The sequence below is a fragment of the Heterodontus francisci genome, chromosome 2 (genome assembly GCF_036365525.1).
Source record: "Heterodontus francisci isolate sHetFra1 chromosome 2, sHetFra1.hap1, whole genome shotgun sequence".
Taxonomy (NCBI): domain Eukaryota; kingdom Metazoa; phylum Chordata; class Chondrichthyes; order Heterodontiformes; family Heterodontidae; genus Heterodontus; species Heterodontus francisci.
This window is the reverse complement of record NC_090372.1, coordinates 25,662,583-25,685,757: the sequence shown is the minus strand read 5'-3', so window position 1 is coordinate 25,685,757 and position 23,175 is coordinate 25,662,583. Positions and strand designations below refer to the sequence as shown.

At 43.0% G+C, this 23,175-nt stretch overlaps 1 protein-coding gene across 4 annotated transcripts in view; it reads right to left on the bottom strand.

Moving 5' to 3' along the window:
* LOC137383320 (SH3 domain-binding protein 5-like) overlaps positions 1–21,539 on the bottom strand; it is a 65,538-nt gene extending 43,999 nt beyond the window's left edge. The window contains exons 1-3 of one of the 4 annotated variants that reach the window (XM_068056003.1): positions 21,497–21,539; positions 20,824–20,944; positions 648–710 (exon numbers count right to left, since the gene is read on the bottom strand). In XM_068056003.1, coding sequence (XP_067912104.1) covers positions 648–710; positions 20,824–20,895 — 135 coding nt within the window. In that variant the 5' untranslated portion in view covers positions 20,896–20,944; positions 21,497–21,539. Of the gene's footprint in view, positions 1–647; positions 711–20,823; positions 21,421–21,496 lie in introns of those variants that run through there. The other 3 variants (XM_068056012.1, XM_068055993.1, XR_010977382.1) reach the window with 3 other exon arrangements.
* Positions 21,540–23,175: the final 1,636 nt, after the last annotated feature.

The window sequence follows — 23,175 nt, the reverse complement described above, 5'->3', positions numbered from 1 at the left end:
TGACCAAGTGTAGCATCAAGGAGCCTTCCAGAGGCAACCTCTTTACCTAGAAGGACAAGGGCGGCAGATGCAAGGGAACACCACCATCTGCAAGTTCCTCTCCAAGCCACACACCAGCCTGACTTGGAACCATATTGCTATTCCTTCACTATCACTGGGTCAAAATCTGAAACTCCTTTCCTTACAGGACTTTGGAGGTACCAACACCACATGGACTGCAGTGGTTCAAGAAGTCAGCTCACCACCACCTCAAAGGCAATTAGGGATCAGCAACAAATGCTGGCCTTGCCAGCGATGCTCACATCTCAAAGAATCAAAAAAGGATCATGAATCTTGTGAAAGCTGGTCTTGTTGTCTGGGGAACCATTATTTTACAAGTAAAAGACACATCCTTAAAAAGAAAGCCACCACATTATAAAGTAAGTTGAAGTGTAGGATGTTCAAGAGGGAAAAAAATACACAATTGCAGTTTTATAAGGAATTCCACTGAATGAACTTTGGTCTGTTAAGTCTTCGAAAACAGCAACACTCAAGGGTGATGTTGGCCACATGTTACAAATATATCAAGCATACTTAGTGCAAACCAGTACCAATGCATAGAACGATTCCTTAGCAACAACACAAGAATACTTTCATATCAATTTTACCTCCAGTTCAGTTTCCTGACGGTTTATAGCATCTGTTGACTGGTTCAGCTTCTCAAGTTCCCCCTAGAACACAATTAGGGAAATGAATTAAGACTCGAAACAGACAAAGCTAAAGAATTAAAAACTTAATTACCCACATTTACAAACACCTTGCCATCACATTGTATACTGTGCCATGATTGAATCGATTTTTATACTACTCAATGAATATTTTGAATTAACATGCCTCTTGGATAATTTGCAAAAATCTACAAAGTTTGACACTAATCAACAGGCAGTAATGATGTCACGATCACTCATTCTCTAATATTAGAACATTGTAAAGCAAGGAGTGAAAAAGAAAGTTACTGGGTATAAAACTGGTTGTTGGTAGCAATGCTAAATGGGCTCACAGCAAGTCAGCAGTCATATTAAACCGTGCCCCATTTTATTTTACACAAAGAAAGACCTTGGTGCCGGAACATCCAACTTGGTGGGTGGGGGGAAAAAGAGGCAGGAAATGGGTAACATAGGCAGTAACCAATCCACCATCACCCATTGTATAAAGTGGGCAATATTAAATGGTGCCCATTATACACCCCTCCCCATTTTCCCCTCTATTTACTTTGATGGAAAGTTAAAATCAGGAGAAGTGGCAATGGGCACTTGTCCACAGCAACTCATTGAACCTTAGGCTATTTTAACCAGGGAGCATTGTTACTTAGTAACCCAAATGTTACGAACAGCTGAGAAAGAGGTCTAGGGTTCCCTTTCAGCCTTCACCTGGTCTTACTGTAACAGGGTTTAATTTTAAACAGTGTTTTTAGCTCCCCCTTGGTGAATCCTTGTTCACTGTTTTCCAATTAAAAGGCAAAGAAACCAGCATGACAGCTTTTCTCAGGTTAAAGAAGTTGAAATTTATTAAACATAAACTCTACTTCGGTTAACGCCTACGGATACATGCCGTACCGCACGCTAGCATGCATACGTGACACACACATACAAATAGAGACAGAAAAGAGAAGAAAAAAAATAAAGTGGAAAGGTTTGAGACAATATCTGAAGAGCTGTTGTTATGGTTCTTTGAGCTCACTGTAGAGTCCTTGATTGTAGGTAGATCTTGCTTTTTGTTGGAGCCCAGTATTCTTCTTAAACCTTGTTCGCTGTAGGAGACTTTTCTCTCTTGGGGTTCATGTGTCTTCAGTGGATCCAGAGGCTTGTGAGAAAGAGATGGGAGCAGACAGGAGAGATATCTTCTCAGTCCAGGAGCAAACAGCTTTCTGTCCAAACTGTTTGTACAAATTCAAAAAACTCAGGTTGCCCAGCAGGTTAGTCATGTGACTAGTGGAGGTGGGGGGTGCAGGGGCCAGCACTCCAGGCAGGCTTTGAGGCCCACTCTGACTGCCTGGCCACACACTCCCTCCACAGTAAATTTAAAAACTTATTCTCTAGTCTCTCGAACTGCAGGTGCTGCTCCTTCCGAGCTGGAGGGCCTCCTATTGGCCCTCAGGATTTGAGAGCCTGCCCACTGCTGAGTACTTACAGCATTTTCTGCTTAACTTGTGACTAACAAAGGTTTCTTGTTGGGCCTTTATACTCAGCACAGAGAGGCTTTTTTCTTTATTCATTCACGGGATTTGGGCGTTGCTGGCAAGGCCAGCATTTATTACCCATGCCTAATTGCCCTGGAGAAAGGGTGGTGAGCCCCTCTTTTGAACTGCTGCAGTCAGTGTGGTGTAGGTACTCCCACACTGCAGCTAGGGAGAGGGTTTCAGGATTTTGACCCAGTGACAGTGAAGGAACTGCAATATACTTCCAAGTCAGGACGGTGTGAGAATTGAAGGGGACCTTGCAGTTGGTGGTGTTCCCAAACACATGCTGCCCTGTCCTTCTAGGTGGTAGAGGTCATGGGTTTGGAAGGTGATGTCGCAGGAGGCTTGGCAGGTTGCTACACTGCATCTTGCAGATGGTACACATTGCCACCACTGTGTGCAGTGGTGTAGGGAGCGAATGTTTAAGGTGGCATATGGGGTGCCAATCAAGCAGGCGGCTTTCTCCATGGATGGTGTTGAGTTTCTTGAGTGTTGTTGGAGCTGCACACATCCAGGCAAGTGGAGAGCATTCAATCCTGACTTGTGCCTTGTAGATGGTGGACAAGCTTTGGGGAGTCAGGAGGTGAGTTACTCTCCACAGAAGTCCCAGACTCCGACCGTCTCTTGTAGCCACAGTATGTGTATGGCTGGTCCAGTTAAGTTTCTGGTCAATGATAATCCCCAGGATGTTGATGGTGGGGGATTCAGTGATGGTAATTCATTGAATGTCAATGGACGATGGTTAGATTCTCTCTTGCTGGAAATGGTCATTGCCTGGCACTGGTGTGGCACGAATGCTACTTGCCACTTATCAGTCCAAGCCTGAATGTTGTCCAGGTTTTGTGCATGCAGCCATGAACTGTGTCATTATCTCAGGAGTTACGAATGGGACTGAACAATCAGACAATATTTTCACTCCTGACCTTATGATGGAGGGAAGGTCATTGATAAAGCAGCTGAAGATGGTTGGGCCGAGGACACTGCCCTGAAGAACTCCTGCCATGATGTCCTGGGGCTGAGATGATTGGCCTCCAACAACCACAACCATCTTCCTTTGTGTTGGGCATGACTCCAACCAGTGGAGAGTTTTCCTCCCGTTTCCCATTCACTTCAATTTTGTTCGGGCACCTTGATGCCACACTCAGTCAAATGCTGCCTTGATGTCAAGGATAGTTACTCTCACTTCATCTCTGGAATTCAGCTATTTTGTCCATGTTCAGACCTAGTCTGCAATGAGGTCGGGAGAAGAGTAATCTTGGCGAAACTCAAACTGAGCATCAGTGAGCAGGTTATTGCTGAGTAAGTACCACTTGATAACACTGTCAACAACACCTTCCATCACTTTGCTGATGATCGAGAGTCGACTAATTAGACAGTAATTGGCTGGATTGCATTTCTCCCGCTTTTTACGGACCTGGGCAATTTTCCACATTGTCAGGTAAATACCAGTGTTGTAGCTGTACTGGAACAGCATGGGCTAGGAGCATGGCTCGTTCTGGAGCAGTAGTCTCCAGCACTACAGCCGGGATGGTATCAGGGCCAACAGCCTTTGCTGTGTGCAGTGTGCTCAGCCATTTTTTTATCACGTGGAGTGAATCAAATTAGCTGAAAACAGGCATCTGTGATGCTTGGGACCTCAGGAGGAGGCCGAGATAGATCATCCACACATTCTGGCTGAAGGTGGTTGCATAAGCTTCAGCCTTGTCTTTTGCAACAACGTGCCCATCCTATCGCTCTGGGCTGGATTCAAACTCTGCCCCAATCAGCTGTGCCAGCCAATCTGTTGCACTGAAATTTCATGTTCTGTTTCTGTCTAAGTTTTAAATCAAACCAGACGAGAGGAAGTTTCAAAATTGTAAAAAAAAAGGAAGGAACCAGTATGTTTGGTGGTCACAGCAACCATTTGATGGTGGTTAATAGAGAAACCATAGTCTGTTAAACTTTGTGTTGTGATTACCACATGGGTTCTGCTATTTATGAGGAGGGTGAGGGGACGTGTTTATGGCCACAAAACCTGGAAATGTCAGAAATGTGCAAGTCATTTTTTTCCCACTTTGTTTCTCATCCAGCAGGCAGCCAGATTCGGATTGGAAAAGATCCAGATGGGAACAGGTTGTGGGTGGCTCAGAGTAGGGCAGCAAGGGAGGAGGGAGGAGAAGATAGTGGTGAGGGAGGCAGAGCGCAGGGTGTCGGAAGATCAGGTGGGGGTGCTGGAAAAATCACAGAAAGGGATTATCAGACTGCGGGAGAAGATTTGCTGGGGAAAGCACCCCTACTCCTCCTGGCCCACCAGCAATGCTCTAAAAAGCACTTACCTGCTGGATCAGTCAGCTCCTGCCTCCATTTAGGTGCTGGATTTCCTGAGCCCTGGCAAACCCAGCCTGCAGCCATTAAATTCAAATGGTTCCCAACATCTGATCAGCGCCTCAGGGTCATAGAGCCATTTACGGCACAGAAGGAGGCCATTTGGCCCATTGAGTCCATGCCGGCTCTCCTCCGAACAATCCAGTCAGTCCCACTCTCCCACTTGATCCCCATCGTCCTGCAAATTTATTTCCTTCAAACACCCATCCAATTTCCTTTTAAAATCATTGTATCCACTTCTGCAATCCTCATGAACAGCGAAGTCATTACCATCCGCTGTGTGAAAAAGTTCTTCCTCACGTTCCTTCTGCATCTCTTGCCCAAAGCCGTCAATCTGTGTCCCCTAGCCCTTGTACCATCAGTTAATGGGAACAGTTTGTCATTGTCTACCTTATCTAAGCCTGTCATAATCTTCTACACCTCTATTAAATCTCCCCTCAATCTCCTTTGCTCCAGGGAGAACAACCCCAGCTTTTCTGACCTAATCTTGTAATTAAGATTCCCCATCCCTGGAACCATTCTGGTAAATCTCCTCTGCACCTTCTCAAGGACCCTCACATCCTAAAGCCTCCTTTAAATATTATAATTACTGACCCACCTCTTCAGACTAGGCCACTCAGATCCATCAAAATCCATCCCAGTTAAACCAAAAGTAGGTGCATTCATGGCCACTGGGGAGGGGGGGGGGGGGGGGGTGTGGGGAGAGGAGGGGGGGTGTGGGGAGGGGGGAGGGAGGGGGTGGGGTTCACATATTTACTGATTTAAGCCCAGCCCCGAGCCTCTTCCACCTATTGTGGGGAAGGGTGGGAGATAAAAAGTTCCCTCAGGTAGTCTGGCCTGTGATGGAAATCACACCTGCCAAATGGAAACATATTAATTTCGGCATATGGAACGCTGCTTAAAATTTTTACTGGACATAGCAAATAACTTTTTAAAAAGCAGAACTGAACAGTTAAAAAAAATGGCCAAGCACATTTGCATTTTGAGAAGACAAAGGCTGACTGAGAGACAGAAGTAAAGAACCAGTCTAGCTGGGACAATGGGGGTGCTCTCTGATCCAATTAGCAAGATTGGTTTTGCTAATAGGGGCAATCAAAAGATTTCGACACCCCTTTGATTTTTTAAGAACGAAACTCCATCCCTCAACAAGTATGTCTGAAAAACTCTGAAATCCAACCACCCTCCAAGAACTGCTGTTTCTAGCAAAGAGATTGTCACATGATAGCTGCTGGTGTAACCCTGGGGTTTTTTTTTTTTTGAGTTGTGCCTCAGAGTGAACAGGAGACTGAAATTTTAAAATCCACAAGAAAACCTGTCTGATTGGTTCATTTGCAATTGTAATTAGAGTGCAGTGAGCAAGGGCTCACTGAGGTGGTAAGCTAAAATCACTGTTTAAAAAGAAAAACCCTGTTACAGCCAAACCAGAGAAGGGGCGAGAGGGGAGCCTGAGACCGCTTCCTCACCTGGTCGTAATAGTCCCATTAGTTTACAATGACTGTCACAGTACAGAACTGTTCCGCATCCTACGAATGGAGTTCAAAGCTATAACTGTGTCAACATTACACAACAGCAGTAATAAATAGAAGACAGTCTGCAGCTGGTTTCTATTCAGGATTTTACCATTAATTCTCACGGTTTTATCAGTACAACCAGACATTTCAAATTGGCAGAACCTGAAAGAAAAAGCATGCATTCTGGAATTTTGACATTTTTCAGATGAGCGCATGCTCATATGGTGTGCTGGCTCATTTGGTACAAATTATACCACATTTCCTGCTCCTTCCAAAGGAAGAAGAAGAAAACAGAACGAGGTCTGCATGAATGAGTGATCATGCTTTTCAATAGAAGAAATTCTATTCTTTCCACCAAAAACAATGTAGTTAGAGATGTCCAATTTAATTACACACTATTTAATCATTCAACCAGCTTAGCTCAACATCTTTGTATTTTAATAAATGCCCCAGTATAGTCAATTAAATAAACTGGTAAATCCCAGCCATGTAATCTGTGGGATAACAATTCCTCAGTTGCAGAAATAGAAGTCAGTAAATAATTAAACTACTTAATTTCCTTTTGGAATTGTGCATCATATTAATTTGAGATAGCAAATCAGATGCAGAATACATCAAGATTTATAAAACAAGACAAAGACAAGATCGATCCCTGATATGCTTCACATTGTGCAATGTCATTACAGGGTAGGGTTTGTGTTTTTACTGTTCAGTATAACTGAACAAAAAAATGGGAGCGCACTGACCTTTGCACTAAAAGCCTACTCTTATTATTGACACTTTGTAAGTGGCATACCCAGATAAGAAGCACATGACAACAATCTCTGAATATTGCAGCAATCGCCAAACTGCAGCAGCAACCATGAGATAATGAAGCAAAGATTGGACTTTAAAAAAAATGAAAAGCAAGCTAGACTCAGTGGGGATTGGAATTAAAATTTCACACCAAGAATAGATCTCAAAAAGCACAAGAGCTAGCCAAGTCTTTTCACAAATAATAGATATGAAATAAAGGTTGCAATTACATTCTGCAATTTCTTTATGAAACCCATAAATAATTTTCCTCACCCTAGATTTTCTCAAACCCAAACCTTCAAAGAGGCTCAGACAGGAACACATTGACAGCTTCCTTCTCATATGGAACCAGATTTTGCTCCTATTGGCAAGCCTCACATAAAAATCAAGTGACAGTTATTGGTCCTGACCAATCAAGTCAGATGGTGCCTTGCTACATAGCATCTGTGCCTTCTGCTTATTGGGTTGTTTTCAAAGTACTGATAATACATGGGAAATGGATTGATAGTCACCTTGGCACCAGAACTCCTAAATACAATTATATGATTTTGCTTTAGCATTTTGAAAATAAATAGAACTAGCTCCTTTCGCAATCTGAGGATAGCCCAAAGTGCTTCACAACCAATTAAATACTTTTGAAAGTTATTCATTGTAGTAATGCAGAAAACATGGCAGCCAATTTGCAAACAGCAAGACCCCAAAAACAGCACCGAGATAAATGACCAGATAGTCTGTTTTAGTGATGGTGGTTGAGAGATAAATATTTGCTAGGTCACTGAGAGAACTCCCCTGCCTTTCTTCAAATAGTGTCATGGAATTATTCACATCCATTCGAGAAACCAGACAAGGCCTTGGTTTAACATCTCATCCAAAAGACAGCACCTTCGACAGTGCAGTACTGCACTAAATGCATGTCTAGATTTTATGCTCAAGTCTCTGCAATGGAGCTTGATGATTAAACCTGGCAATTTGCAATGCTGGAACAGATGCATCATCAGTGCAGGAACAGTCTAATAAATCCATAACACAGTAGAGTCCCTATTTTAGGAACAGTATACCACCAATGGAAATCTAAAAGGTACAGAGATTAGAAGAACATTGCATGGAGGACAGCAATGGGGGATAGGAAGGAAGAGAACAAAAATAAACACAATCCTGCAATAAATTACATAGAATGGACAGCACAGATACAGAGCATTCTGCTTAACTAGTTTGTGCTGATGTTTATACGCCATACAAGTCTTCTCTCATTCCATCTACCACACCTCAATCTTTCGGAATATCTTTATATTCCCTTTTCTCTCGTGTGCTCACCTAGTTTCCTTTTGAAAGCATCTAAGCTATTTGCCTCCACAACATCCTGGGGTAGCAAGCTCCACTTTCTAATCAGACCTAATAGAGACATTTTGCCTTATTTTCCTATTGGATTTATCAGTAACTATCTTGTATTTATAACCTCTAGTTTTGGATTCTCTCAACATCTATCCAGTCAAACCCATTCATAATTTTAAAGACCTCCATCAGGTCTCCTCTCTGTTTTGTTTCTAAAGAAAAAGCCTCAACCTGTTCAATGTTTCCTGATAGCTCGAATCGCTCAGTTCTTGTACCATTAAAAAAAAAGAGAAATTCTTGCATTTACGTAGCACTTTTCATGACCACCGGATGTCCCAAATTGCTTTACAGCCAATGAAGTCCTTTTGAAGTGTAGTCACTGTTGTAAAGTAGGAAATGCAGCAATCAGTATGTGCACAGAAAACTCCCACAAACAGCAACATGGAAGAGTACTGAGTCATCAGTACATTAGGCGGTGGTGTAGTGGTATTATCACTGGACTAGTAACCCAGAGACCCAGGGTATTTCTCTGGGGACATGGGTTCGAATCCCACCACAGCAGAAGGTGGAATTTGAATTTAATTAATAAATCTGGAATTAAAAGCTAGTCTAATGATGGCCATGAAACCATTGTCGATTGTTGTAAAAACCCATCTGGTTCACTAATGTCCTTTAGGGAAGGAAATCTGCTGTCCTTACCTGGTCTGGCCTACATGTGACTCCAGACCCACAGCAATGTGGTTAACTCTTACATGAATCTGAAATGGCCTAGCAAGCCACTCAGTTGTACCTAACCGCTACAAAGTCAATAAAACCGGACGGACCACCCGGCATCGACCGAGGCACCGGAAACGACAACGGCAAACACTGGCCTGTCGACCCTGCAAAGTCCTCCTTACTAACATCTGGGAGCTTGTGCCAAAGTTAGGAGAGCTGTCCCACAGACTAGTCAAGCAACAGCCTGACATACTCACGGAATCATACCTTACAGACAATGTCCCAGACAATGCCATCACCATCCCCGGGTATGTCCTGTCCCACCGGCAGGACAGACCCAGCAGAGGTGGTGGCACAGTGCTATACAGTAGGGAGGGAGTTGCCCTGGGAGTTAACATTGACTCCAGACCCCATGTCTCATGGCATCAGGTCAAACATGGGCAAGCTAACCTCCTACTGATTACCACCTACCGCCCTCCCTCAGCTGATGACTCAGTACTCCTCCATGCTGAACACAACTTGGAGGAAGCACTGAGGGTGGCAAGGGCACAAAATGTACTCTGGGTGGGGGACTTCAATGTTCATCACCAAGAGTGGCTCGGTAGCACCACTACTGACCGAGCTGGCCACGTCCTAAAGGACATAGCTGCTAGACTGGGTCTGCGGCAGGTGGTGGGGGAACCAACACAAGGGAAGAACATACTTGACCTTGTCCTCACCAATCTGCCTGCCGCAGATGCTTCTGTCCATGACAGTATTGGTAGGAGTGACCACCGCACAGTCCTTGTGGAGATGACGTCCCGCCTTCACATTGAGGATACTGTCCCTTGTGTTGTGTGGTACTATCACCGTGCTAAACGGGATAGATTTAGAACAGATCTAGCAATGCAAAACTGGGCATCCATGAGGCACTGTGGGCCATCAGCAGCAGCAGAATTGGACTCAACCACAATCTGTAACCTCATGGCCCGGCATATTCCCCACTCTACCATTACCATCAAGCCAAGAGACCAACCCTGGTTCAATGAAGAGTGCAGGAGGGCATGCCAGGAGCAGCACCAGGCATACCTCAAAATGAGGTGTCAACCTGGTGAAGGTACAACACAGGACTACTTGCATGCCAAACTGCGTAAGCAGCATGCGATAGACAGAGCTAAGCGATCCCATAACCAACGGATCAGATCTAAGCTCTGCAGTCCTGCCACATCCAGCCAAGAATGGTGGTGGACAATTAAACAACTACTGGAGGAGGTGGCTGCACAAATATCCCCATCCTCAATGATGGGGTAGCCCAGCACATCAGTGCGAAAGATAAGGCTGAAGCATTTGCAACAATCTTCAGCCAGAAGTGCCGAGTTGATGATCCATCTCAGCCTCCTCCTGAAGTCCCCAGCATCACAGATGCCAGACATCAACCAATTCGATTCACTCTGCATGATATCAAGCAACAACTGAAGGCACTGGATACTGCAAAAGCTATGGGCCCTGACAATATTCCGGCAATAGTACTGAAGACCTGTGCTCCAGAACTTGCCGCGCCCCTAGCCAAGATGTTCCAGTACAGCTACAACACTGGCATCTACCCTGCAATGTGGAAAATTGCCCAGGTATGTCCTGTACACAAAAAGCAGGAGACGTCCAACATGGCCAACTACCACCCCATCAGCCTACTCTCAATCATCAGTAAAGTGGCACTTGCTTAGCAATAACCTGCTCAGTGACGCTCAGTTTGGGTTCCGCCAGGGTCACTCAGCTCCTGACCTCATTACAGCCTTGGTTCAAACATGGACAAAAGAGCTGAACTCAAGAGGTCAGGCGAGAGTGACTGCCCTTGACATCAAGGAGGCATTTGACCGAGTATGGCATCAAGGAGCCTGAGCAAAACAGAGGTCAATGGGAATCAGGGGGAAAACCCTCCGCTGGCTGGAGTCATACCTAGCACAAAGGAAGATGGTTGTGGTTGTTGGAGGTCAATCATCTGAGCTCCAGGACATCACTGCAGGAGTTCCTCAGGGTAGTGTCCTCAGCCCAACCATCTTCAGCTGCTTCATCAATGACCTTCCTTCAATCATAAGGTCAGAAGTGGGGATGTTCGCTGATGATTGCACAACGTTCAGCACCATTCGTGACTCTCAGATACTGAAGCAGTCCATGCAGAAATGCAGCAAGACCTGGACAATATCCAGGCTTGGGCTGATAAGTGGCAAGTAACATTCGCTCAACACAAGTGCCAGACAATGACCATCTCCAACAAGAGAGAATCTAACCATCTCCCCTTGACATTCAACGGCATTACCATCACTGAATACCCCACTATCAACATCCTAGGGGCTACTATTGACCAGAAACTGAACTGGAGCAGCCAGATAAATACCGTGGCTACAAGAGCAGGTCAGAGGCTAGGAATCCTCCAGCGAGTAACTCACCTCCTGACTCCCCAAAGCCTGTCCACCATCTACAAGGCACAAGTCAGGAGTGTGATGGAATACTCTCCACTTGCCTGGATGGGTGCAGCTCCAACAACACTCAAGAAACTTAGCACCATCCAGGACAAAGCAGCCCGCTTGATTGGCACACCATCCACAAACATTCACTCCCTCCACCATCGACACACAGTGGCAGCAGTGTGTACCATCTACAAGATGCACTGCAGCAATGCACCAAGGCTCCTTAGACAGCACCTTCCAAACCCGCAACCTCTACCAACTCGAAGGACAAGGGCAACAAATACATGGGAACACCACCACCTGCAAGTTCCCATCCAAGTCACACACCATCCTGACTTGGAACTATATTGCCGTTCCTTCACTGTCGCTGGGTCAAAATCCTGGAACTCCCTTCCTAACAGCACTGTGGGTGTACCTACCCCAAGTGGACTGCAGCAGTTCAAGAAGGCAGCTCACCACCACCTTCTCAAGGGCAATTAGGGATGGGCAATAAATGCTGGCCTGGCCAGCGATGCCCACATCCCATGAATGAATTTAAAAATATATATATGATAATGAGCAGATAATTTGTTTTTGTGATGTTGGTTGAGCGATAAATATTGGCCAGGACACTGGGGAGAATGCCCCTGCTCTTCTTCGAAATTAGTGCCACATGATCTTTTGCAACCACCCAAGCTGGCAGACAGGGCCCTCATCCGAAAGCTGGCATCTCCGACAGTGCAGCGCTCCCTCAGTAATGCACTGGAGTGTCAGGCTTGATTTTTGTTCGTTGCAAATCTTTTTTGCACTTAGTCTAGTGCTTATATGTTCTTTTTAGAGTAAGGAGAACAAAATTGTGCACAGTAGTCCAAGTGTGGCCTGTTCACGGTCCGATACAAGTTTAACATAAAAGCCTTCCGAAGAAGGGTCACCGACCCGAAACGTTAACTCTGCTTCTCTTTCCACAGATGCTGCCAGACCTGCTGAGTGATTCCAGCATTTCTTGTTTTTGTTACAAGTTTAACATAACCTCCCCACTTTTGAATTCTATATCCCTAGAATTAAATCCCAGTACTTTTTTTAAAAATTGCTTTGCTGACCTACGATGTCGCTTTTTATCATGTGCTCATCTGTTCCCCTCGATTCCTTTGCTCTCCTAACCTATTCAGTTTCTTATTTTCTAATGTGTAGGTGATGTTTCTACTTTTTCTACCAACATGCATCACCTCACATTTATCTATGTTAATGTTAATTTGCTACTTTTAATTTCCAGTCTGCAAGTTTTTGAATGTCTTCTTGTATTATGTTGCATACTTCTTCAGTTTTAGCTGTACTTGCAACCGCCACTCCTCCCCCAGTTTGCTATCATCTACAAATTGAGAGTTATTTCTTCCCAAGTCCAAATTAATGTAAATTATGAATAATAGTAGTCTCAGTACTAAGCCTTGTGAAACACTGCTTTCTACCTTCTAATCTGAATAACTACCCTTTACCTCTATTGTCCGCTTTCTGTTTTTTCGCCAATTTGCTATCTATTCAGCTTTTTGTGTCCTGACTCCACATGCGATAATCTTTGTCATGAACCAACACTGTGGTACCTTATCAAGGGTCCTTTGAAAATGCAAGTATATAACATCTACTGCATTACAGAAGAATATAAGAAATAGGAGCAGGAGTAGGCCATTCAGCCCCTTGAGCCTGCTCCACCATTCAATAAGATCATGGCTGATCTGATTGTGGCCTTACTCTACTTTCCTGCCAGCCCCCAATAACCCTCAGCTCCCCTGTCAATCAAAAATCTGTCTAACTCAGCCTTGAATATATTCAATGATCCTGCTTCCACTACTCTCTCGGGTAGGGAATTCCAAACACCAACGATCCTTAGAGAAGAAATTTCTCATCTCCGTCTTAAATAGGATACCCCTTAATTTGAAACAGTGCCCCCTAGTTCTAGATTCCCACAGGAAGGGAAACATCCTCTCAGAACCTACCCTGTCAAGCCAACTCAGAATCTTATACGCTTCAATTAGATCACCTCTCAATCTTCTAAACTCCAATGAGTATAGGCCCAACCTGCTAAACTTTTCCTCATAAGACAAACCCTTCATCCCAGGAATCAGGTAGTGAACCTTCTCTGAATTATTTTCAATGCTAGTATGTCCCTCATTAAATAAGGTAACCAAAACTGTACACATTATTCTGGGTGCGGTCTCACCAATGCCGTGTACATTTGCAGCAAAACTTCCCTACTTTTATACACCATCCCCCTTGCAATAAAGGCCAACATTCCATTTGCCTTCCTAATTATTTGCTGTACCTGCATGCTGACTTTTTATGATTCATGTACAAGGACACCCAGGTCTCTCACGCCACAGCATTCTGCAGTCTCTCCATGTATATAATATTCTGCTTTTCTATTCTTCCTGACTAAGTGGAAAACCTCACATTTTACTCCATCTGCCACATTTTTGCCCACTCACTTAACCTATCTCTATCCCTTTGCAGACACTTTTTGTATCCTCCTCACAACTTGCTTTCCTACCTATCTTCATATCATCAGCAAATTTGGCTACAATAGTCAGTCCCTTTATCCAAGTCATTAATATGGATCGTAAGTAGTTGAGATCCCAGCACTGATTCCCTGTGGCAGTCCAATAGTTACAGTTTTCCATCCTGAAAATTACCCATTTATCCCGACTCTCCTGTTAGTTAGGCAGTCCTCTATCCATGCTAATATATCATGCCCAACACCATGAGCTCTTATCTTGTGTAGTAACCTTTTATGTGGCAACTTATCGAATGCCTTTTAGAAATCCAAATACACTACATCTACTGGTTCTCCTTTATTCACCCTGCTTGTCACATCCTCAAAGGACTCTAATAAATCTGTCAAACACTATTTCCCTTTCACAAAGCCATGTGGGCTCTGCCTGATGGTATTATGATTTTCTAGGTGTCCTGCTACTACCTCTTTAATAATGGATTCTAGCATTTTCCCAACGACAGATGCTAGGCTAACTGGTCTATAGTTTCCTCCTTTCTTGAACAGAGGTGTTACATTTGCAGTTTTCCAAACTGCTGCAACCTTTCCAGAATCTAGGGAATTTTGGAAAAATGCCCCTACTATCTCTGCAGACACTTCCTTTAAGACACTTGGATGCAGGCCATCAGGTCCAGGGGACTTGTAGCCTTTAGTCCCATTACTTTTTCTCTAGTGATAGTTTTAAGTTCCTCCCTCCCTTTTGTCTCCTGATTTCATACTATTCTTGGGATGCTTTTTGTGCCTTCTACTGTGAAGACAGATTACTAAATTGTTGTTCAAAGCCTCAGCCATTCCCTTGTTCCCATGATTAACTCCCCAGTCTCACCCTCTAAGGGGCCAATGCTAACTTTAGCTATTCTTTTCCTTATTATATTTTGTAGAAGCTTTGTTTATTCTTTTCCTTATCTCTTCAAAGAATTCTATCAGGTTAATTAAGCATCACATAGCCTTTCGGAATCCATGCCAACTATTTTATTATATTTTCCATCTCTAGATGCTCTTCTATCACTTCTTTTAGTATAGATTCCAGTATCTTGCCTATATCTGACATTAAGCTTTCTGGTCTATAATTCTCTGGTTTTGTTCTATCTCCCCTTATATATATTTTGGAATAACATTAGCTATCTGATAATATATAATCTATAAATAACCACCCAAAACCCTCAATTAGCTTTCAGCCTGTCACCAACTTCCAGGTATCTGTTATTATAATACATAGACAATAATGTTTACCTCAGAGACATCATGGACATTTAATTGAGATGCTCAACTGTCAAAGTTTAGAGGAGTTTGGAGATGATATTACTGAGCTGAAATCATGTCAGAGTACTTGTTACTAGTTAACATGTACCATATGATTTAATGAGCAATTTAGTCCACTTCCTATTGGTCCATTCTGGTGCTTAGAGACTATTATATGGTTACCTACAAGGATATTCACACCATAACACTCGTGATGCGGACGTCATGACTGCAAGCTCACAGAGAACATGGCATGCTGCCAAGATATTGTTTAAAAATAGAGTCTATAAATACAGAAGATGCAAACAGTGGCATCCACCCCAAACAGAAATGTCTCAACCTACAAAGAAAATGTGGAGCAGATCACGGTTTTACTCAACTTCTTGGCTCTGATAGACCACATTTAATATGGGTATTTTTAAAACACCTTACCAATTTAGACTACACTAGACTTTAGGGCAAGCAGCGCTGGTCTTTCAAACTTCACCAGAAACAAAGATAAGACCCTTCCTACTCAAGAAGCAACTAGATCATTCTGATCTACCATATAACCCAAGTTGCCAATTCGAAAAAGATGATTCTACACTTGTCTATCATCATTCATTCAGTGTTCAGCACTTTTAAACAGGTGGTGAGGAGTAAATGAGAGACAGACAACTTGTGTTAAATTTACCCTGCAACAGCATCACAAACAGAGACAAGAAAAGAATTCAGTCTGAAGACTGCATTGCATACAGCACATAACCCTTTCTTATCTTGCTGCAATTGACAGTTTACAAAAATAATTGCCTCACTGTGTAGCAACAGCAGGTTTAAACCAAATGGGAACCAGGGAGAATAAAGACAACAAGAGGAAATTTGGGGGAATTTAACTGAGTACAGCACCTTTTGATAAAATGCGAGCCTTGACAATGAGTGTTAGCAGGCTATTTATGGTGGGGGAGAGAAAATCACAGCTGAGTCAATTCCTATCCTCAACCATGTCACACACTCTCAGATCCAGAAGGGTTCTCCAGATAGCGATCAGGAGCAGGAGCCCTGGCTAATATCCCCTCTTATAACACAGAGACATGAAGTGAGCTATAGCACCCCTTCCTCCACCACACAGATCAGCTAACCCAGAGCATGCCAACAGTTGAACTTCAGACCTTCTTGTTCTTTCCACCTCAGTGACTCACTGGATAGGCATTTTATTTCAATTATATAGGATGGTATGGTGATAGAACTCTGGCATTTAGTGCCACAGGATAGGGGACATAGGTGCAACTCCCTTCATTTCCAATTCAAGCTACGTCAAGTTGAAGAATGTACTGCTGTAGGCATCACAGATATCGTACTGTACCAGCAACCTAGAAGCCAGGAGTTCATACTGAATTCAACAAATCTGGTCATTTATTGGCTAGCTCCAAAACAAAACGACAAAGTCAATAAAAGCTTCTGGGTTGTCGTAAATGCCCAACTGCTTCAGTAAAGTCCTTCAAGTAAGAGAACCTGCCACTCCTTGCCAGTTGGATCTACATACAAAACTAGCCCACATTATGCAACTGACTCTTAAAGCCCCTGAAGTGGCACAAAAACCTATTCGATTGTGCAAACAATCCTTAAGAATTGTCAATAAACAGTGTTTGCAACATCACCCTACAGAAGACATAGGAAATAAAAGGAGGCTGTGGCATTTCCTGGAAGAAACAGCACAGAAATTGCACATGATAGCCGTGCCAAAGTAATTCCTTAGGCCTCTTAGTGGCTGGCCAAAGTGGCCATTGGCAGAAGTCAAGGAGCAGTCAACCTACTCACCCCTCTTAACAGCAGAGGCATAGTCCAAGGCTGGAATTTTGCACTTGTTGGACAGGAGCCATCCACCGGCTGAAAAGTCGGTGGCAATCCCGCCTTCGCCGGGCCTGGGGATCCAGACTGAATTTTATGGTCCCCAGACTCTTAAATGGTTTTAGGCAGAACTTCCACCTCATTGAGGCAGGAAGTCCTGTTTAATGGAGCTGCTGGCCAATCAGCGGGCCAGCAGCTCTTAGTCCCAGCAGTGCCACCGGGAATGGTGGCTACTGCTGGGACTGCAACCCAGCTTCAAGATCAAGATGAGGGAGAGGACGGAGAAGAGGTAAGTTTTTGGGGCCTCGCCAGGGGTGATCAGTCGGGCTCCAGTGAGGCAAAGGGAGGGGGGAGGGGGGGGGGGGAAATCGACTGGGTGGGGGAGGGGGAGCGGGGGTTGTGTTGGGCATTGGGTTGCTCATCGGGCATCAGGAGGGCACACCCCCAGGCTGTCAGAAGGCCGGCTACTTTTTATAGGCAGCTTTTCTCAGGCCTGGGCCACCTGCCTGCCATTGGTAAAATCCCTGTGGTGGCGGGCGGAGGCCCTTAAGTGGCTGTTAACTGTCCACTTAAGGGCCTTGATTGGCCTGGGTTGGGCGAGCCATTTCTCACCACCACTGCCCCACCTAAAATGGTGGCAGAGGCAGGAGCAAGTAAGGAAGGGCACCCCCCCCCCACACCTGCTCTGTGGGGAGGCATAAAATTCCAGCCTAGGTGATTGAAGATCAAGGACAATTTACCTTGGAATTAAAAGCACCAGACTAAAATCAGTTGGAGCAGTAGTTAAAGGGAATAAGATATTTACCCTAAGGATAAGACAAGACGCATTGATTAACTTTTCCAGTTGAACCTACATTAAATTTTGATGGGAGTACAATGAAAGGTGGAAGTTATTAACACTCTCCTCTGGATAGGGTAGGTGGAGAGAAACTATTTCCACTGGTTGAGGAATCTAGGAGTAGTGGACAGAGCCTAAAATTTCTAATGGGTCAATTGTTAATTTTAAATCTGAGATTGGTAGATTTCCGATAAAGAAAGGTATTAAGGGATATGGGGCAAAGGCAAGTATATGGAGTTAGGTCACAGATCAGCTATGATCTCACTGAATACTGGAACAGACTCAATGAACTGTCTGGCCTACTTCTGTTCCTGTGTTCCTAACCAAGGCTTAAAATATCTTATTCTCAACACATAAAATTTCCAAACCGTTCAGCATCTGCACAAAAAGGCAACACATTCCATAATTAAAAATCACTTAACATTGTCAAGAAAACATCAAGCATTAAACTGCAATTATGCTTTTTGTAACAGTGCCAACATTTTCTGAAATGAAAGTGTTCGCTTAATTGCAGGCATTTGGGTGGTCATAATTTTTTTTAAAAACAGAACTTGCTTCAATTGTGTTTTTTCAAAAAAAATTGGCAACATATCAATGTTTTACTGATTTAAGTTAATCTTTTAAATACAGTGGAGAACATTTTGTAACGCAGCAATGCTATCTCTGTCTATCAGAGCATCTTTTAAACTCCAATGGCCTCACTCCTTATGCGGCATTGGAAGTTGGATTTTTCCCTACAGTTGTTCTTTATTTTGAATCCAGATTATTTCATTTAGGTATCAGCCCTGGCTCAGTTGGTAGCATTCTTGCCTCTTGAGTCAGAAGGTTGAGAGTTCAAATCTCGCTCCAGAGACTTGAGCACAAAAATCTAGGCTGACACTCCAGTACAGTACCAAGGATGCACTACACAGAGGTGCCATCTTTTGGGTGAGATGTTAAACTGAGGATCTGTCTACCCTCTCTGATAGATGTACAAGATCCCATGACACTATTTGGAAGAAAAGCAGAGAATTCTTTCTGGTGTCCTGGCCAATATTTATCCCTCAACTAATGTCACTAAAACAGATTACCTGGTCATTATTTCATTGCTGTTTGTTGAACCTTGTGTGGAAATTGGCTCCTGGATTTCCTACATTACAAAAGTGACTATACTTCAAAAGTATTTAACTGGCTGTGAAGCATTTTGGGACATCCTGAGGTCATGAAAGGTTCTATATATTTTAGGTTCTTTTATTGAAGAATATAATGAACACGATGGGAACAGCAAGCAATAAAGTCACTGATTAGTGTTCCCCTGTAGTAACTACACTGTTAATACCAAACTGAGGCAAGTGGGTATAACAAGTTCTAATTTCAGATTATAAAAGACTGCAGGTGGACACAGATAATGTAACAGGGTGGGGAAGTGGGAGACAAATACAGTTATGTTGTAAAACATGAAGTACTGTCTTTTGGAAGTAAGAGCAGCAGGGAAAATTGGTAAGATTTGAGTGAGGGTTGTGGTGTGCAACTGCAGAAATCATTCCTAGTGGCAGTACAAGATAAGGCTGCAAAATTAAATAAACAAATCCGAGGAGATAACGTCCCAAAGTGCTTGTATGAGACCTTAGTTCGACTGCAGTTGGAATATAATGAACAGCCTTGGACAACCCGCCATAAGAAGGATGTTAAATCAATGGAAAAGGATTCAACGGATGTTACCAGGGATGAGGAGTTACAGTATTTTTAATTCATTTGCAGGATATGGGCAGACATTTATTGCTCATCACTAGTTGCCCTGAGAAGGTGGTGATACAACTGAGTTTGCTAAGCCACTTCAGAGCGAAAGCAAGTCTCAACCACATTGGTGTGGCATTGGAGTCACATTATAGGGCAGACCGGGTAAGGACAGCAGGTTTCCTTCCCTAAAGGACATTAGTGGCCAGATGGCTTTTTAAAGACAATTTGACAGCTTTCCGGTTACTTTTATGCATACCAGCTTTTTAATTTCAGATTTTTAAAACCAGAATGACTTTGTGCTCTGCATGGAGAGCACTGGGCAAAGTCAACAGGAAAAATCAAAACCCTGAAAACAGAGCACCACAGATAAATGACAGAAGGCCTGCCCAAACTGCAAAATGCATGTTGTTCACAAAAAAAGTTTTTTTTTTAAGATGACAATTGTGCAATCTGGGCCCAGGAAGCAATCAGTGGTTTCCACCTCTACCAATTACTGAGAATTTATAGCAGAGAGCTTTTGTATTCCATGATCAACCAAGTGCTGAGAAAAATGATATGTTATGTAGCTGCATCACCAAATTTCTTTGCTGCAGTGTGGTTGGGCAGAAAGGGCTTGTGCAATTTATAAGTGAATAGCTAATATAAAGTGTCTAATTAGAAAGAAATTCTGACTAAATTACTGAGGGGGAAAAAAAAACATTGTTCACATGTGCCACAAAGCTTTAAGATAAACAGACTGTCAGATAGACAGACAAAGAGGTAGACAGTCAGAGAGGCATAGAGAGACACAGGGTTAGAAAGAGGGCCAGACGATTTCAAAAATGCAGTTATCAATATCACAGCTAATACCAGTTTAGGACAGGCTGTTAAATTATTTAAACATGAGCAACGGTATTTGAGATATTTGTAAATAAATAGCATATTTCTTTCTGCAAAAAAGGCAGCCTCTCTCCCTGATGGATAAAATAGAGGGCTCAATTCCTGGGAAATTATCTCTCTTTGACACCGTCAAATCTAATACTGAGTAATTATACCGGGGATATAATACTGTAGATATACAGTAGATTACAATATGGGTGCCTTACTGTAGATTATATAATACAGGGGTTTTCTGTAATTTACACAGACAGAATCTAACACTGTGGTTCCCATCCCTGAGCAACTTGCATTTAACATTCTTTCGGTTATGCAGTGAAGCTTTACAACAAAACCTGTCCACAGCACTGGAGCTTTGCAATAAGTAATAAACCACAAAACCGACCATTTAAACAAACATTTTACAAAACAATTACCTGAATTCTCGGATCGACTTCTTCCTCTTCTGGGACTTCTAACTTCTCATTCTTTTTCGATAACCCGTCCATTTTGCTACTTAATTATTTATATTTCACAGAAATATATTTTTTTTAAATCCTAGATGGGATTGAAAACGGAAAGTGAGAAAAAGGGAGAGGGGAAAAGCAGGACAAAGTCAATAGGATTGGTCTGGTTACTGGCACTGACTGAGACTCAACGCCGCGCTCTCCTCCAGAAACATCTGGAATTCATTCTTGAAATAAAACAGGCTCCAATTAACCGGGGAACTAAACTCAGACATTAAAAAAACCTGCAATAATTCAACATTTTAAAATGGCCAGAGGAAATACGTCGCCCTGTCGATTTCAACCTCCGCCAGAATCCCCAACACGACTGGAAGGAGGAAAAAATAATAATTCTAAATATATCTGTCTACACGTTATGGTTAGATATCTTCCGCTATTAAAGGCGGGTCCGCTCGAATACAATAGGGAGGTTCGCCTGCGGTTTCAGAGGCAGTCGGTGCTCCCACTATTCCGCTCACTAGGATTCCTCACTGCGCTGCTACTCCGCCCCTTCCTCTTGCTCCAGTCTTGTTACCATCGCTTTGTTACAGCGAGACATGAGCGGGATAAGCAGTGAAAACCACCTCCTTCCTCTCAAACTCACTGGTTGTAACCTTTGTAGGAATACAGCCACTTTTTACATTTAGCACCCCCGCTAGGGCTTATTTCTTTGGTTGTAAAGAAGTCCCTTATTTGTTTTAGAAATAACGGGCTGGGGATTGCATCACCGATCATGGCTGCCGCGACTTGGTTTCTTAATGAAATACAACTGAAGAGTTGATCAAGAGTGTGTGTGCGCGCCGGGGAATGGAATATTTTTCCGCTTTTGTCACCAAGCGTGAGCATCAAGTATTCTAGGTTAGGTATAACACACAGAACAGATGGCAGCGTAAGTCCACTCTCTGAGTCAAAAGGTTGTGGGTTCAAATGCAACTCCAGAGATTTGAGCACAAAAGTCAGGCTGACACTACTGAGTGAGTGTGCCATCTTTCAGATGAGATGTTAAACCAAGGCCCCATCTGTCCTCAGGTGGATATTTAAAGATCCCATGGCACTGTTTTGAAGAAAAGCAGGGGCATTCTGCCCATTGTCCTGGCCAATATTTATCCCTCAACCAACATTACAAAAACATATTATCTGGTCATTATTACACTGTAGTTCAAAAATATTTTATTGACCATAAATTTTGGGACATACTGAGATTATGAACGGTGCTATATAAATGCAAGCTTTTCTTTTGGATCTGTACCCTTTGGAAGCTGATTGAAACTAATAAGAACTATGCTACATTACAATCAGCAGGGACAGCAATCTTCCATTCCATCATTCTAGACTGGAATGAGACACAGAGTTGGAGTGAAAAGGCAATTAGTATTTGTTGTATCAGTTCCTCCCTGATTTAACTATATCCATGAAAATGTAGGATTTTAAAAAAAATCTCACTGTAGCAGACGACAATGCACTGCAAATGCACAGAGCAGAATGTCCAAAGAAGTGGGGCCCAGAGATTGCAGCCTGCTGAAAGTCTGTTGTTGTGGTAACAACGTTCAATTAATTATCTGTACTTCAATAGTAAGATGGTTTGTATTGGTGTAAGATTACTGTATTTTATAGATTGGGTACTAAATTGTTAATGGAGATGTCGGATGAGTGAATTTTAGTTTCAGTTTCCTTTAAACCTTTGTAGAAGACTTCACTTAAGTTTGTTAATAATACAAACGTGCACACTATCATGCACACAGGAAGTGTAATGATACAAATTATGGACTAACTCGGAAGAGTTATTTAAAAAAAACTGACTTTGTCTTTTAAAAATAAACCTTTATTTTAAAAAGTGAATAATGGTCCAAAATGGCCACCAAAGGAAAAAGGGATTGGCCTTTGTGGATTCAAACTGTCTGACAGGGAGGAAGGAAAAATTGTCAAAGCTAAGAGGTGTCAATTGCACCCATCCTAAAACATTCCAGTATTGAATGTCTTCTTCTGAAACAAAGAAGGTGTGAAGTAGCCACATCCTGGGCCATTGTGAGATCACCATGAGGAAGAGATCAGAGCATCTCCTACTAGGAGGTGAGAAGTAACACAGCTTTACTTTAATAAAAGACAGCCTCGAGAGAAAGAGACTCTAGAGAGAACGAGAGAGAAGAGAAACAACATCCAGCAGCTTGTTTACCAGCAAACCAGAAGGCACATGACCTGCTGTAGAATCCTAAATATCTACATTAGACAGCAGTGAACTAGAAGTGATCTATCATCTTCAACTGAACTTTCAATCAAGAGAGA